Raw genomic sequence first — 18178 nt, 5'->3', positions numbered from 1 at the left:
ATTCAGCTCGTGTTTCATCCTCCAGTCCAGTGGGTGGCGGTAGTGCGCTTGTTCGCCGGCCCCTGATCCATCAAAAGAAGAAGTAGGAGTTGTAGTAGAAGTAGATGAAACCGAAGAAACCATGTTGCTGAGGGAGTTTACTTGTTGAATGACAGTAAAACCAAGTTTACAGTTTCCTGTTTGGGGACGACTTATTTTATACTTCGTCGTTGAGTCGCAGCGTTTCTGGCCTCTGTGAAAAAATGCGGGACCGAACGAAGGAATTGGGAAACGTGAGTTTTTTTTTTTTCTGTCGTTCACGGCTACATGTCGTTAGCTTTAGCGCGCTAGCATGCTAACAAGTTCAATGATCGGGTCCCGTAGAGGCTAAACTTCGGAGTATGTCGTGACAACTTTAAGTAACGCCGCGAACCACAACAGTGGTTAAAAATAACCACGTTTGACTGGGTTGTTTGCTTGAATGCTGAACTTTAACGACAGTTTAGTCATAACTTCCGCTCCAGCCCTTTATCCTCAGAAGATCCCGCAGGCCGAGGAAGGGCAGGGCTGGTCATCTTGTTTTATTCACCCTAACACAGTTTTATTTCCATTTTTTAATGGCAGAATCCCGATGCTTCAGATGAGGACGAGGAGGACAAAGCTCTGATCAAATCTGGACCCGCCTCGGCCAAAGATGAGAAGGAGAATGAAGCTTTCTTCAAAAAGGTGATGACATCAGATCATTTATTTTCATTATAAGCACAGTTTAGTAGAAGTGTCTGATGATCACGTCTTTATTTTTGTGGGGGGATAAGTTGCAGAGAATACTACATCACACAAAAATGGGTAGAAGTTTACAGACTAAGCAGACTACAGCTGCTTACTGAATTTGTTTTGTCAACATTTCAGGCTTTGCTAATCCCAGGTTTCGTCTGTCTGAACTCATTCCTGTAATATTATGGGGAGAAAAAGCCAAAAAAAAAAATCACTTGAGTTTGATTTAAAAGGGTTTTTATTGATTATATTCCATTGTCATTACTCCTTAAGAATAATTAACAGTGTATCTGTGAGGTTTGGGGTCATTTGTTAAAGAAAACAGGTTATTTTATGTATATATGAACATCGTCTTAGTGGTGTAAAAGCCGACGGGGCTGAGCCACGTGACCTTCCCGCCACCTCAAACAAAGACCTCTCAAGCGCACCTTTCACACATATGGGAGAGGAAAACAAAAAACAAAGAAGAAGAGAGCTGAAGGGAAAGACAAATCCCCTGGAGGATCATTTGGAAAAAGGCATGAATAATCCCGAGGAGAGAGAGAGCGATTCTTGTTGGTCAAAGTGTACAGAGTAGCCTGAGTGAAGAGTAAAGACAAGGAGAGAGGCACACGACTCATTAGAGGGTGAAGCAGGTGATATCAGGTTTATAGTAGCCTTATCAGTAAGGCAGCATGGAAGAAGTACAAGACTACAGCTCGTCCTTTAACAAAAACATATGAGCAAGAGCTACTTTCACTTGCTCCAATTATGTCTTAGGGTCGATTTTAAAATAATTTTATGTAACTTAGGCTGCATCTCCCTCTTCCTGTATGTGCCTTTATAATATATTGACTAAGTGGTTTCCTTGAAATGGCTGAAGATTTTCTTCTGTTGCTCAATTAGTGTTTTGATAGTTGTGTCTTCTTTTCTGACATTTTATAGTTTTGAGTTTAGATTGGGAAACGATAGTCAGCTCTGTGTACTATTATATGCCTCTTGGTGGTGTATTTAAGGTCTGTGTTTAATTATAGAAGATACTGCAACTATGGCTGGGACTAATTACATTTTCTATTCATAAATCACTTCTTTACTTTATAAAAAACAAAGCCAAACTAAAATAGCTCCCCGTTGAAAACCAGCAACCAGAGTGTTTTCATGCTTATTCTTGCACTGTTGGTTTCTAACTTCTTCATCTTCCTTAGGTGCAAGAAATTCATGAGGGGCTGCAGAGCCTCAAGCGGATGGTGTCCGACCTCGAGAACAAACAGAAGACTGTGCTGGGAGTGGCACTGCCAGAGGACAGTACGTAAGCTCATCGGCCAGAGTTTAGCTAGCGATCGTTACCGTGAATTGCAAAACATGAAGCAAAAGTCAATAAACATTTTAGAAAGTCTTTAGCTTAAGCTCAGAGTCGGCCCATATCTGTCACCGCTTCTGTTTGCTGAACGTGCCGTTTTCCTCTCGGTTCAGGTATGAAGAAAGACCTTCAAACTCTGCGAGAGGAGATCAAAACTTTGGCATGTCAGATCCAGAAAAAACTGAAGAGTGAGTTTTTGTTTTATTTATTTTTTTATTTTTTGCTGCAGTTTAAAGAGTTTATATTTTTTCCTCAGATAACTTGAATTATAATGAATAATAATCTTGCTGCAGGTATTGAACCCAAGAAGGGAGAGGATGATGGAAAATATGTACAAGTAAATCTTCGAATCCAGCGCACACAGGTAGTGTCTTTACTTTGTTTTTAACAAGAGAACAGTTGATGTTAAGTTTCCGTTCCTTCTTAAGATAAATGTGCCTATGATTTTGTCCAATTCATTTATATTATGTTAGTGCAGTGTAGATAAACAGCACTGGAAATAACAGCGTCTGCAGTGATCAACAAAAACCTGAACACAATGACTTTCGTTAAAGAAGAAAGATGCTGAAGGTGGTTAAGTTTCATTTATTTGTAAGTATCGGTAAACATTAATTTGATCTCACGACACCTTACCTGACTGGTTTGGGGAGGTTCGTGTATGAGACTGTTCTAGAGACGCCACCTGGTTCCAAGTCTTGAGTTGTTAGGATTTTGGAAGTCTCATAATATCGGTGACATTATTAGGACTGGGCCAGACCCTCCACAGTGGCATAAATGCCCGGTCTCTTTTTTAGACGAGGCTTTGTTGGCCTGGGTTTGGGCAAAAAATATGTTTTGATTCAAATCAATCCTGGATCTTATTTACACTCAACAGCTTTGAATTCAGTGTCGCCCACAATGCATTTAACTTCTGTCGCTGAAGTTTTCATTGTTACGTTGTTCCTCATAAACTGGGACCTGTGAGTGTCTGTTAAAATGGGACAAAACAGTACATGCATAAATTTGATCTCGATCTCCAACTCTGTCTCTGACTAATGATTGCTAACATTGCTAAAAGTATCTTCTTTCTGTTAGCTACTAGTTAGCATGTTAGCTTGTGGCTGGAGAAATTCCTAATGATCCCTTACTATGAAAAAAGCGTCTCTAAAACTATGAGGTCATTTTTCATTCTTGTGTACACAAACCAAAATATCTCTCTCCCTCCCTCCAGCACGCCGTCTTGTCCAAGGAGTTTGTGGAGCTGATGGGCCATTGCAACACCATGCAGGCCCAGTACAGAGACCGTAACGTGGAGAGGATACAGAGGCAGCTGAAAATCAGTGAGTACAATGATTTGTTTCGTTAGTGATTGTGGTCTGTAGACTTCTTCTTTTCTCTGACTTACATCATGTCGTACGGTTTCTCTTTCACTTTCTATTTACCTAAAATTATAGCGTTGTTTCTATATTACAGTAAGATTGCTCTGGTCTCACGCCCAACTACAACAGCCCGTGAGCCTTAGCTATTATTACGACGGAAAGAAAAACTGTGAGGGAAATCAGCCATAATACTGTGAAGGGAAAACCTCTGATTATCATGGCATTTGTCAGTGAGTGCGGATGTATCCTGCAAAAAACATCTTGTCCATAAGTTAATTCTGGTAGAAAGGAGTCAGGACGCACAGTTTGTGTTGTATGGGGCAGGTTTGCTTCAGACCAGTCAGGGTGTCCATGCTGACCCCTGTCCACTGATGACAGCTCATACAATGGTTGATCATCAGAACTGGTGCACAGAGACATGGAAGAAAGTGGCTTGATGTGCTGCATCTAACCTGGAGAACTCAGGGCACGAGGATGGACTATAGCAAGAAGACAAGCCAGTGAATGCAGTGTGATACTTTAGCCAAAGTCCTCCTGAGAGACCTCGGTAACACGCTGGTAACACCCCCAGCTGAACCAGCTGGTCATGAATTATGTTCAAAACGCGGTCTCTACTTGCTCCACACCAAAGTGCTTTGATCAGCTGATCCCTAGTACAGGAGTCCAACAGCGCCTCGCTTGGATTCTTCAAAAATTCTGCACCAATAGACATTTTCCCATAAACAGCGGCCAAACCACTCCAAACAGTCTTATCCCAGAAAACTCAAAGCTAACGTGTCCAGCTTCACAAATGAACATAGCTTAACCCAGTGCAACAGCTCCAATGTGGAACATCTTTCCCCTGGCTGACAGTCTATGTAGAAAACTACCTGGATCTCTCAGCCCTGGTCTTCGTGCACTAGCCTTGGCTGGAAATTGAAACACAAAACCCGATGACTTGGCAAGTCAACCACAAAAACGGATCAGTCACGGATGTGTACCCGAGTAAATGTTTGCTGTGGCTACGCTAGTGCACAAAAATAACAAACTAAAACAAAAAAACAACGAGCTCGCAAGAGTTCGTTCTTAATCCTGTCGGGAAAGTAGTTCCACCAACTTGGCTGTTTCAGGGACTAAAGGTAAATCAGCAAAGTTCAGGCAGGTTAACATAACTGTCTGTGTTACTCCGCTAACACTGAGATAACACACACTTCCCTACTTGTTCGAAAACCTCTCCCAAGCTCCATGCTAACTTAAAAGAACACAAAATCTTACCAGGCATGGTACCTCTGACAAAACTACTGACATGGAAACAAGTTCACTAGTTAAACAGGGATTCCAAGGATCTCGGACGAACCCCCATTTGTTACAACCTCGGCTCAACCTGCCTTGTCTAGTTTAGTTACTTATTGAATATTTATCTTTGGCACTGACGGGAGAGCTGTACCTAAATTTCGTTGTGCAATGTATATTGTTATATGCTACCATGCAATGACAATAAAGACTCTAATCTAATGGTTGAAACAAAGGAGAGACATATCACACGGTTTTACTGTCAATTTCAACCCTTTTATTTAGCTCAACTGAACCACCAGCGATATACAAGTACGAATGGTTCAAATCAAGAAGGGTGACTGAAGGTGTGTGTGTGGGTGGGTATGTGGAACCAGACACAGACTATACCACAATGTAGGCCATTACAGGCAGGTGCACAGTCATCACAGGGAGAGAGAGCAGACTGACTGAGGCGGCCTTTTAACAATTAGACCACGCCCAAAAGGGGCGGAGTATTCTGGACGGCCATGTCTGCTGGAGGGAAACTGCAGTGGAAGACAGACGGGTTATCAGGCCGTCACATTGCCCCAGATCTCAAACCAGTCCAGTATCTGTGGGATGTGCATATGTAGCCCCCCCCATAATGTTAATGTTATGCTCTTCACTTTCCTCAGCAAACTCATATTTAGTTGCCCAGGATTTTAAGCTTGATTTTGTTTTTCCTGAGCTAAATTCACTGAAACTTTATCTCTGACTTCAGCTGGCAGCAACGTGACAGAGGAAGAACTGGACACGATGCTGGAAAGTGGGCAGACAGATGTTTTTACTCAAAATGTGAGTATGTGTGAAATGAAAGGAGGAGTAAAAGCTCTTTTTCTTTTTACCTGAGTAAAAATCCAACATCTGGCTAAACTGGTGCAGGTGTTTTCCAGCAATGAGACAAAGCCGTTAGTGTCATGAAGTGTTTTGAAACAATGACAGGTTTACTCTGCTTCTCTAACTGCTCAGCATGGACGACAGCTTTGGTAAGAAAGTCCCTTAGATAGGTCTTCACAGTAGCTGATAGTGTGAAGGTCCCGGTGGCTTTGTGCAGCCTCTCATAGATGCTACCCTGAAACTTGGACCCTGTGTCTGTCCTCTATTGTCCACCTAATGAACATGTGATGTACAGATCCTGATCGATGCTAAAGCCACAAAGCAGGCTCTGAACGAGATCGAGTCCCGGCACGATGAGATCCTGAAGCTGGAGAGGAGCATCAGAGACCTGCACGAGATGTTCCAGTACCTCGCCATGGAGGTGGAGGCTCAGGTACGGCCACCGCAGGACACAGTCCCTCCAAAGTCCCTCCAAAGACCTGGTTGAGCCACGGGGGACGTTTGATTTAAATGTTTTTGTCTCCTTCAGGGGGAGATGGTCGACAGGATCGATAACAACATCAAGCAGTCTACTAATTACGTGCAGAAAGCAGTGAAAGAGACGCAGGAGGCCGTGAAATATCAGCAGAAAGCACGCAAGGTACAGTGTCATTTACATACGGAAAACATAAAAATTAAGAACTTTAATTAACAAGGACATTCAGATCTTGAACCTGTGAATCTCAGACCAATGTCATGAACTCACATTTCGAAAGTTCCAATGGGTATCTGGACCGAGCAAAGCATTTTCTTTCTTTTTTTTTTTTTTTGATGGTGGGATCATTATCGGGCTTCAGCCATTTCAATCAAAAGAACTTAACTCTGGAAAATGAAGTCAGTCAGATAGAAATTATATGCAAGTTGTGTCATTCAATACTACCAATGTTATTTAAAGCCCATGGAGGACGGTTAATACACACACCAGGGAAGGGAACCACACCCGTAGTATCTGACCATTAAAAACAAAACTATTGACATCTTAGACTCATAATTTAGAGAGTATAGGACCAGTCGAAGGTGTAAACATATTAAAATAAAATTGCTATAAAGAGTCTGGACTAAGTTTCTTCTGCCTTTATCGGCTAGATTAAGACTTTAATTCTGGATATTTTAACTTTGCACAGCTTTGGATTTTAACTTGCAGAATTATGTCCTCACAGAGTTGCACAACATGCTGATCTTGCAGACGTTCGTGGATGTAAAAATCTGCTATAGTCTGCATATATTGACAGGGACGTACTAGGAGATGGGAACAACAGCAAAAATACACAGTCATTCATTCTTTTGAAGTGAACTCTTTGACTTACAATCATTTAGACGCTCAGGTTTAATTCTACAGTTGCAATAACACAGACCAGCCATAACATTAAAACCAGCAGCCTGTAGAGCACAGGTGTCAAACATGTGGCCCGCGGGCCAAAAGCGGCCCGCCAGAGGGTCCAATCAAGTGCAAAAATTACATTGAAGACATTAACTGCAAATTTTCCAATAAAAGTCACTACTTTTCCTACGTTTCACACAATTTTACTAAGAGCTGTGGACATAACACAACATTGAGACATACAGAAATTGCACTTCTTTTTCTTAAGAAACATCTGGTTGTTCATAAAAGATTTTGTAATAGTGCAGTTCATTAAATGTAAACACTTTCATAATGTATTTCTTTGTGCTAAAACAAAGAGAAACATTTGAAGTTGTCATTATTTGAAGGTCTGGCCCCCTTGAGATCATATTGTTCTGTACGTGGCCCCTGAACTAACAAGAGTTTGACACCCCTGCTGTAGAGTGACACTGATGATTGCACGATTACGATGCCATGTTTTTTTTCTGGGAGTCCTGGCGTTTATATGGATGTTATTTCGATACGTTTGACCGCGTGATTGTTTCTGCATGGAGACCGTGACTGGTATGCAGCCCCATCCAAAACTATGATTCACTGTGTGACTCCTTTCTGTCAGAACCAGAATAAACTTACTATAATGGCTAAGTGGTGAAAGTGGAAGAGGAACTGTTTGACAGGTTGATGTGAACCAAAGGGAATCCCCCACAGCCACAGTCACTGTTGAAATGATTTATCATGTGCTTCATGTACTTACCGATTTTTAGCAATTTGAGCTCCAGATAATTGGTCTTCATTTCTTGAAACACTGTTGATAGATACTGACCTTTGTTACCTTTCATTCTAATCTGGTTCATTTTCCTCATCTCATTTGTCTCTCTCTCTCCTTTCTGCAGAAAAAGATTTGGATCGCGATTTGTTTGGCCATCGTCCTCATCATCGTCATCATCATGGTTGCCACCATGTTTAACTAGTGACACAAGACAGTGAGAGCTGGTTGGTTTCACAGAAGCACATTAACGGATTCAACGTACAAGCATCAGCCCACAGGACGTACGGGTGGATTTAGTCTTTTTATCCACGTCACATTTGGCCCTCTAACTGCTCCTGTCCACCTAACCCACACTTTGTTTCCTTGTTCTTTTTTTTTTTTTTGGTGAAGAAGAGACGTGCTCTTGTTTTGGCTACAATCTTTCCAACATCTTTACCATTTCAGGCAGCGCTGCAGGTGTTATTTCAGTTTCTGTTCTGCAAAACAAGGGCCAGAACAAATTGTGAACTGTTACGTCAGTCGCTCCTATGTTTAAATATTAAAAAAAAAAAAAAAAAAAAGAGAAGAAGAAAAGGAGGAAATAAGTGACCTTGAGCACAATACAGTATTGAAACCCAACACTGGCGCTGATCATGCTGTACTCAGGAAATCTGTTCTTGTTACACTGTTGCTTCTGGATGAATTGGAGATGAAAAGAACAATTTTTTTTAGTCTTTTTATAGGCAATACAATACAAGAAACGGACTAATATAATTGTACATAACCTATAAAATATATTTTATGCAGTTTTAAAACTTGAAAAATCTTTGCCCACATGTAATGTAAGTGTAAATACAGATTTTCTTTTTTTTGGTGTGAAGTAACCGCTCATTTTTTCTCTCTTTTATTTTCCCATGTTGTCTGTGCTCTCTTTAATTTGTCTTACCAGTTTGTATTTACGACCTGTGTAAGCTGCTACAACACATAAATAAATCCAAACTGTGCCTTTCCTTCTGTATGTCAAGAAGAGAAAGATGTACACTAACGCTGTCAAGAAGGGATGGACTTTTTTTTTTTTTTTAATTCTGTAAATATCTAAATTCACTCAGACTTTTTCCTTCGCTCATTCGTCACGTTGTGCACAAGTTTCCATCCAGTTTAAATCTGCAGGAGGGCAGCAGTGAATGGTTTCCTGAAGCAATGAATGGAACTTGCCGTGCACCACAATCTCACAAATGCGTTCACAAAAATCAACCAAAAGGAAGCCGTTCTTGCCAGAGTCTCTGGGGGGAGAAAAAAAACATACGTTTTTTTTGCAGAGACTTTTGCTACCGTGTAATATCATAGCTGTTGAAGCTTGCATCACTCATGTATTTTAATATAGATTTTAAATAAAACACTATCTTGTTCTATTATTGTGTTCGTCTTGCACCTTTAATTAAACTGAGATAGTTATATTCAGTTAGGACATCTACTTTATGTATCATACAAGTTGTTTTTCCCATTAATTCTTCACATATTTCACTTATAAATTCACAATATTAAATTCTAGAGGGTCAGAAGTTGACACAGTCTTAGTGGTGGCATTGTCTGTTAAATTGTTTAAATTGGGTCAAATGTTTGAGTTATTTTTTTGTTTGTTTTAGCAATTGCCGCTTTTTTAGTTTTGAAATGATAAGCTTTCTGTTAGATTAAAGTCAGGGTTTAATAATGGCCACTCCAGTCTCCAACCTCAATTGGTTGGACTTTGGAAGCATCATTTTCATATATAAAATGGCTGGAAAGTAGAAAGTATAAACAAAACCTAAAAGAATGGTGTAAAGCAACAAAATAGATAATAAATCATAACTCAAGCGAATCTATTGGCGTTTCAACATAATGAACCAGGTAAAATATAAGCCAGTGAGGACCCTCACATATATCCACATTGTCTGTTGTTCCCCTCCTGTAGCAAAGCAATGCCACAACATGATGCTGCCACCCCCCTGCTTCACAGTTGGGATCGCTGACTGAATATAATATCTATAATCTGTCAAAAGTCTATGGTTGAGATGGTGTTCCTCACATTGAAAGCCTCCAGATATAACCATGGTCACTGTGATCAAACTGTTAAACTTTTGTTTCATCAGAAAGTAAGATATTTGTCCCTATGGCTGTTTTAAATCAGTGGGTTCTTTTCCGTTTACCGTAGACCAGACTTTTGTCTACAGATTTCTTTCCCATGATGTAAAACAAAGTTCGTCTGAGTTTAAAGTTAGGCCTTGAAATTCATCTACAGGTTCATTGACCCATTTTGGCCCTTTTGAGCAGTCTGCTGACCACAGGCCTCCTAACCTTTGTCAATTTCCAACCTCCTATGTTACTGTTTAAGTCTTGCTACCATCAACAGCCATTAGCTCAGACTACTGTTTGTTGAAAGGCTGATGTAAACAGCAAACCATGAACAAAGCGCCTGACACTCTCTTGGAAACTGAGGTCCTGCAGGGGGCGATCAGTTTCTGGTCTGACAAACGCTGACAAACAAACGCTATGAAAGAGAACTTTAAGGTGACTTGTGTAATCCCGGTTCTACGAGTGGCATGAGTGCATCTACGGGAGAGTAACACTGGTTACCTGTAATAGTAGGTATGTATTACTCTAGTGTTTGAGGGTAGTAACGTGGAGGATAGACAGCTAATGGTAGCAGCTGTGCTAATGTTGGAGAAAAATGGTACAGTTCTATGTGCAAGTTCTAGGTAGCGCTAAACAATATGTTTGAATATTTCTTCGTCTATATAATTTTCCCTTCACTACATTCAGAACAAAATCTCAGACAGTTACCCAAGGTACTGAGATGTCACATTAAAGCAACATATAAGACCTTATTAAAAGTGATTACAGTATTAACAAGTGGAAACACAATGAATCAACTGAGAAATATAAATGGCACTTATGTGGTTTGACTACATGATAGAGTGTTTTTACAGTCTGATATTGAAACTTTTTTTAGTAAAATGTCACAATGCTTCTACCAAAACAGGAGTAAATGCTGTGTATTATATGAGAGGTTGTGCAGTTACAATAATTTAATAGTTTTCAAAAACCATGTTATGCTTTGAAACTGTTCAGTTGTCACAACAAATTGGAAAATGTGAACTTCCAGCAGGGTCACAATGAGGGCACTGTGGTCTTTGCCAAGCGTTTTCAAATGCTCATTTGAAAGGTGAGGTAGAAATGAAGATCATTATTACAAATATGAAGTTGTCAAGTACAGAGGGACAAATGAAGCTGGTGTCTCATATTTGGCCCAGAGAGCAAAGTAAAGGCCAATCCTGATGTATCCTGAATCAGACACAAACCATTAGAACACAAGGCAGAATTCACTGACAGCCCTTGAAGTGTAGTAATAACTTTGACCCCATGACTCAGACTTAATCAAAACTGGCTGTCAAAATAAACACCGTTTCTAATCAATGTAATGACACTAAGGTGTCGTTTTGTGTGTTATTTCGTAACAGTTCAAAAATTCACAAAAGAAAAATCTTATACGTTTTTTTTCACCTTACTAAAAACGTAATAATAATATAGATTTAACTTGTAGGTTACAGCATTTTGTCACTTTAAAATTGACCACTTCAGCTGTAGAAAGTTCAAGTAAATGTGGCATTTCAGTTAAGAACACCCATGTCGGCCATGTTTAAGAGCAGTGCCTATGGAACCCCTGTTGCTAGGCAACATGTTCAAGAGTAAACAAGTGAATGTGGCCCTGACATCAAAGGCAAAATAAGTGTGGTCACATGATCGCTTAAGGGTCAGATCAAAGGCAAATTGACGACATCACATGATGATCTCATGCTGCAGATTTCTTTATACTAGACCGTCCGCACATTTACTTAACATTGTTCGCATTATCGACTAACGATTAGTGAGACATAAAACTACCTGAGAGAGACCTCGATACTGTCTACATCAGACATCTAGAGACTTCAAAAAAAGCGTATAGCTAATTCTACATTGTCTTTGTTACCCGCATCAATGGCCCAAAGATACAACCCAACCCACAGTCAGGAGTCTTCAATGACTCCTGAAAATAACACCACCCCCCGATTCTTCGCCTTCACTGGGGACGAAACTAACATCGACATGTCCGTTGAGCAAGTGCGCGATCTGTGGCGCCAACTAAATTCATTGCGCGAGCAGAACGACGGGCTTGTCGCCGAAAAGAACAAGCTCCACAACGACTACAGCTCCGTCAAGCGCGAGAATGAAAGACTGAAGGAGCTGCTGCAGAAGCAGAGAAACACCACAGCCAACGAGCTGATGGTCAAGACACCTTCACGGAGTCACAACACCATGCTGGACAAGCTCCAGATGGAGGTCACCGACCTGAAGAAGGAGCTCAGCCAGAGAGACTCACAAATCCTTCAGAAGGAGAAGGACAGTTTGTCTGAGAGGACAGAGCTGCTGGCTGAGAAAGAAAAGTTAGAGGAAGAGAAGAAGGATCTGGAGGAGCAGAAGAAAAAAGTGAGGAAGGAAAGGAGAAGAGCTTTTTTTCAAGGGAGCAGACAGGCAGGCTCAAGAACTTGAAGAAAAGAATAAAGAAATAGAGGGAAAAATAAAGAGCTGGAGGAGACTAAGAAAGAAATGTTGAAAAACAGACGTGAGATGTGGGAGAAGACCGCCGAGATGGAGCAAAGGATGAAAGAATTGGACAACAAGAACAAATACCTGGAGGAGGCTAAGAGAGAAATGGGGCGGAAAATGAAAGCTCTGAAAAACCAGAGTGAAGACGTGGAGCGAGAAAACTTAGAGCTGAAGGAAAAGGTTAAACATCTGGAAGAGACCGCGAAACAAATGAAAAACAGAAGCGAAAAACTGACAGAGAAGAACGAAGAGTTGGAGCGGGAGAAGAACGACCTGGAGACCAACAATAAAGCAATGGTGGAGAGAAGTGAAGAACTAAACAGTAAGTTGAAAGACTTGACTGAAGGGAAGAAAGAGCTGGAGGAGAAAATTAAAGACCTGGAGGAGAGTAGGAACAACATGCAGGAAACAGGTAAGACACCGAAAGAGGGGAACAGTGATTTGGAACAGGAGAAAAAGGATCTGGAGGAGAATATGAAAGAGAAAAATGAACAACTGAAGGAGAGGATCGGAGAAGAGGAAGAGGAAAAGGAAGAAACGGAGAAGAGGAACAAAGATCTTGAAGTAAAGGAAGACACAGAGAAGAAAGACACTGAGCCCCCAAAGTCAAAAAAGAAAGAAAAGAAGGGTTTCTGGAGTTGGCTGCGAAGAAAGAGCAGAGGCAGCAAGGTGAGAGTGGAAGAGGAGGCTCCTAGTTGTTCAGCAGGTCCTTCCACCTCCACCTCCACCTCCACCCTCCCTCTGTCCTCCATGTAACCTCCTTTCTTCATCCTTCCTCCATTTCAACCACCCTCACTTCTCTATCCTCTCCTCATTAGCTCAGCGACCAGATCTCCATCACCCTCCCTGCTCTTTTTTCCACCTTCCCTCCATGCCCCCCCCGCCATAACTGTCTCCCCTCCCTCTAACCCACCCTCACTCCTCTTCTCTTCACCCTCCTTCCATTACTCTAATCCCCTATAGAAGTCCCCATTCCCACCTGTTTCCTCCTCTTGTACCCTCCTTCTTCACCCCCCCCATTCCTACCTCTGTTTCCCCCTCTTATAACCCTCCTTCTTTACCCCCCCATTCCCTCCTCTTATACCCCCCCCATTCCCATCTCTGTTTCCCCCTCTTATACCCTCCTTCTTTACCCCCCCATTCCCTCCTCTTATACCCCCCCCCCATTCCCATCTCTGTTTCCTCCTCTTATACTACACCCCCCCCCCCCCCCCATCCCTTGTGGGTTTTCCCCGGGTCACTCCGGTTTCATCCCACCTTTTAAATTACCATAAAAACAAATAAAAAAAGAAAAATAAAAAAAATGTGTGTTTCTGCTTTTCATTCACTTTTTGTTTATTTCATATTATTTACAATTTTGTCCTGTTATGCAAAGAATCCTTTTCAATGTGTGAACAGAGAGTGTGACAGAGAGCTTGTGCAGTCATCCGGGATTAACAGGATTGTAGTTACATTTGTAACTTTCGCTCTAGTTCATCCCTACTGACCACTGCCTCTGGAGTGCTGTGGTGTCTCAAATGTCCTCCAAGGGGACCTACATTCCTGGTAGAGAGGCACCTCTCCTGTTAGGGCCACCACACCAGGGCATAGACTCATCCACCCTACAGCGTCCGAAACCCTGACAGCACAGAAATTTATATGGAGCTGTGCAGCACAGCAGCACTGGCTTAAAAACAGAGGCATGATTGTTACCATTTGCCATGATCGCCTGTATGAATCGAGGGCTGCTGGTGAAGCTGTTCTTCCAATTGTCACCTTTGGTGTTGTGGTTACACACAAACACACACTACTCCAGTGCAGACACCAGCCAAACCCACTGCAACACAGTGGACAAAAGACAAGACAATATTAACTCATCTGTATTAACACCCCAAGTACACATGGAGATCGCATTTGGACGTAGTTTGGGTTGCATTTGTTTGCATTTCTTTGGTCGAGTGAACGTAATGCAGGGTCGCATTGAAGACCAGCTATATCTAACAGAGATGCTCCTGCATCAGAAGAGTTTTTCCTCTTTTGTTCAAATAAAAAAACATTACAATTAGACCTGAAAAAAGCACCATAAGTTATGTCAATTCTCAACAGTGCATACAGACCTCAAACAGCAGGCTCCACAGCATCCTTCTGCCCAGATTGTCCACCACTACGTCCAGCCATTCCCCAAACCTGGAGGTCTGGCCCAGCCTCCTCGCCAGCCAACCATCCACACCTGCACACAGAACATAGGGGCTCAGGAAAAACCATCATCAACATACTTTGAATTTAAAAGCAAGTCATAAATTTGTTGAAGTCCCATTTTTTGAAGGCATGATAGGATGCAGCTCGGCCTATTAAAAAGTAAACTATACCAAGCACCTTGACTTAGCAGATGAAGTGTTCTACTTTCTTTGTAATAAAATAGAATAAATAAATAAATAAAAAAACAGACAAAAACAACAAATGTAGGCATTAATATTTGTAACATTATAAACTCCATGAATGAAGAAAACATTGCCTTGCTGCTCAGTGCTGACGGACCACTCCCCCTCTAGCAGCGAAGATGGGAGAGGCTCGAGCTGAGGAAAATGCACACAAGAACACTTTTATATGGATGATACTAAGTATTAAATCCTTTACAGGTCGAATCCCACTCAGTTTCCTTCTTGAAAAGTGGATCTTTGTTGTTTAGTGCGTATTATTGCACATGAAATAAGGCGGAAAAGCTAAATAATAAGGTCCTACGTAGCGCTAAACAATATGTTTGAATATTTCTTCGTCTATATAATTTTCCCTACACTACATTCAGAAGAAACTCTCAGACAGTTACCCAAGGTACTGGGATGTCACATTAAAACAACATATAAGACCTTATTAAAAGTGATTACAGTATTAACAAGTGGAAACACAATGAATCAACTGAGAAATATAAATGGCACTTATGTGGTTTGACTACATGATAGAGTGTTTTTACAGTCTGATGTTGAAACTTTCTTTTAGTAAAATGTCACAATGCTTCTACCAAAACAGGAGTAAACACTGTGTATTATATGAGAGGTTGTGCAGTTACAATAATTTAAAAGTTTTCAAAAACCATGTTATGCTTTGAAACTGTTCAGTTGTCACAACAAATTGGAAAATGTGAACTTCCAGCAGGGTCACAATTGCTGCACTGTGGTCTTTGCCAAGCATTTTCAAATGCCGATTTGAAAGGTGAGGTAGAAATGAAGATCATTATTACAAATATGAAGTTGTCAAGTACAGAGGGACAAACGCAGCTGGTGTCTCATATTTGGCCCAGAGAGCAAAGATAAGGCCAATCCTGATGCATCCTGAATCAGACACAAACCATTAGAACACAAGGCAGATGGCAGTCTGACAGCCCTTGAAGTGTAGTAATAACTTTGACCCGATGACTCAGACTAAATCAAAAATGGCTGTCAAAATAAACACCGTTTCTAATCAATGTAATGACACTAAGGTGTCGTTTTGTGTGTTATTTCGTAACAGTTCAAAAATTCATAAAAGAAAAATCTAATAATTTTTTTTTTTTTACCTTACTAAAAACGTAATCATAATATAGATTTAACTTGTAGGTTACAGCATTTTGTCACTTTAAAATCGACCACTTCAGCTGTAAAAAGTTCAAGTAAATGTGGCATTTCAGTTAAGAACACCCATGTCGGCCATGTTTAAGAGCACTGCCTATGGAACCCCTGTTGCTAGGCAACATGTTCAAGAGTAAACAAGTGAATGTGGCCCTGACATCAAAGGCAAAATAAGTGTGGTCACATGATCGATTAAGGGTCAGATCAAAGGCAAATTGACGACATCACATGATGATCTCATGCTGCAGATTTCTTTATACTAGACCGTCCGCACATTTACTTAACATTGTTCGCATTATCGACTAACGATTAGTGAGACATAAAACTACCTGAGAGAGACTTCGATACTGTCTACATCAGACATCTACAGACTTCAAAAAGAGCGTTTAGCTAATTCTACATTGTCTTTGTTACCCGCATCAATGGCACAAAGATACAACCCAACCCACAGACAGGATTCTTCAATGACTCCTGAAAATAACACCACCCCCCGATTCTTCGCCTTCACTGGGGACGAAACTGACATCGACATGTCCGTTGAGCAAGTGCGCGATCTGTGGCGCCAACTAAATTCATTGCGCGAGCAGAACGCAGGCTTGTCGCCGAAAAGAACAAGCTCCACAACGACTACAGCTCCGTCAAGCGCGAGAATGAAAGACTGAAGGAGCTGCTGCAGAAGCAGAGAAACACCACAGCCAACGAGCTGATGGTCAAGACACCTTCACGGAGTCACAACACCATGCTGGACAAGCTCCAGATGGAGGTCACCGACCTGAAGAAGGAGCTCAGCCAGAGAGACTCACAAATCCTTCAGAAGGAGAAGGACAGTTTGTCTGAGAGGACAGAGCTGCTGGCTGAGAAAGAAAAGTTAGAGGAAGAGAAGAAGGATCTGGAGGAGCAGAAGAAAAAAGTGAGGAAGGAAAGGAGAGAGCTTTTTTTCAAGGGAGCAGACAGGCAGGCTCAAGAACTTGAAGAAAAGAATAAAGAAATAGAGGTGAAAAATAAAGAGCTGGAGGAGACTAAGAAAGAAATGTTGAAAAACAGACGTGAGATGTGGGAGAAGACCGCCGAGATGGAGCAAAGGATGAAAGAATTGGACAACAAGAACAAATACCTGGAGGAGGCTAAGAGAGAAATGGGGCGGAAAATGAAAGCTCTGAAAAACCAGAGTGAAGACGTGGAGCGAGAAAACTTAGAGCTGAAGGAAAAGGTTAAACATCTGGAAGAGACCGCGAAACAAATGGAAAACAGAAGCGAAAAACTGACAGAGAAGAACGAAGAGTTGGAGCGGGAGAACAACGACCTGGAGACCAACAATAAAGCAATGGTGGAGAGAAGTGAAGAACTAAACAGTAAGTTGAAAGACTTAACTGAAGGGAAGAAAGAGCTGGAGGAGAAAATTAAAGACCTGGAGGAGAGTAGGAACAACATGCAGGAAACAGGTAAGACACAGAAAGAGGGAAACAGTGATTTGGAACAGGAGAAAAAAGATCTGGAGGAGAATATGAAAGAGAAAAATGAACAACTGAAGGAGAGGATCGGAGAAGAGGAAGAGGAAAAGGAAGAAACGGAGAAGAGGAACAAAGATCTTGAAGTAAAGGAAGACACAGAGAAGAAAGACACTGAGCCCCCAAAGTCAAAAAAGAAAGAAAAGAAGGGTTTCTGGAGTTGGCTGCGAAGAAAGAGCAGAGGCAGCAAGGTGAGAGTGGACGAGGAGGCTCCTAGTTGTTCAGCAGGTCCTTCCACCTCCACCTCCACCTCCACCCTCCCTCTGTCCTCCATGTAACCTCCTTTCTTCATCCTTCCTCCATTTCAACCACCCTCACTTCTCTATCCTCTCCTCATTAGCTCAGCGACCAGATCTCCATCACCCTCCCTGCTCTTTTTTCCACCTTCCCTCCATGCCCCCCCCCCCGCCATAACTGTCTCCCCTCCCTCTAACACACCCTCACTCCTCTTCTCTTCACCCTCCTTCCATTACTCTACTCCCCAATAGAAGTCCCCATTCCCACCTGTTTCCTCCTCTTGTACCCTCCTTCTTCACCCCCCCATTCCTACCTCTGTTTCCCCCTCTTATAACCCTCCTTCTTTACCCCCCCATTCCCTCCTCTTATACCCCCCTACCCCCATTTATCCCCCATCATCCTGCCCTTTACCCCCTCTTTACCCCCATCCCTCTCTTATACCCCCCCCCCATTCCCATCTCTGTTTCCTCCTCTTATACTACACTCCCCCCCCCCCCCATCCCTTGTGGGTTTTCCC

General features: G+C 41.8%; 2 protein-coding genes across 2 annotated transcripts; both read left to right on the top strand.

The window, feature by feature from the left end:
- Window positions 1-79: 79 nt before the first annotated feature.
- Window positions 80-9121, top strand: stx4 (syntaxin 4). The gene is made up of 10 exons (XM_047609706.1): window positions 80-272; window positions 604-705; window positions 1938-2037; window positions 2206-2280; window positions 2386-2456; window positions 3303-3411; window positions 5465-5538; window positions 5876-6013; window positions 6110-6220; window positions 7855-9121. The coding sequence occupies exons 1-10, from the start codon at window positions 243-245 to the stop codon at window positions 7930-7932; spliced, it is 888 nt and encodes a 295-aa protein (XP_047465662.1). The 5' UTR covers window positions 80-242; the 3' UTR covers window positions 7933-9121.
- Window positions 9122-12302: 3181 nt separating this feature from the next.
- LOC125022696 (tropomyosin-1-like) lies at window positions 12303-13394 on the top strand. The gene has a single exon (XM_047609571.1). It carries the CDS (start codon window positions 12333-12335, stop codon window positions 13086-13088), a length of 756 nt encoding a protein of 251 aa, XP_047465527.1. The 5' UTR covers window positions 12303-12332; the 3' UTR covers window positions 13089-13394.
- Window positions 13395-18178: the final 4784 nt, after the last annotated feature.

Source organism: Mugil cephalus, chromosome 16 (assembly GCF_022458985.1).
Source record: "Mugil cephalus isolate CIBA_MC_2020 chromosome 16, CIBA_Mcephalus_1.1, whole genome shotgun sequence".
NCBI classification, from domain to species: domain Eukaryota; kingdom Metazoa; phylum Chordata; class Actinopteri; order Mugiliformes; family Mugilidae; genus Mugil; species Mugil cephalus.
This window is presented reverse-complemented; position numbering and strand designations above follow the sequence as displayed.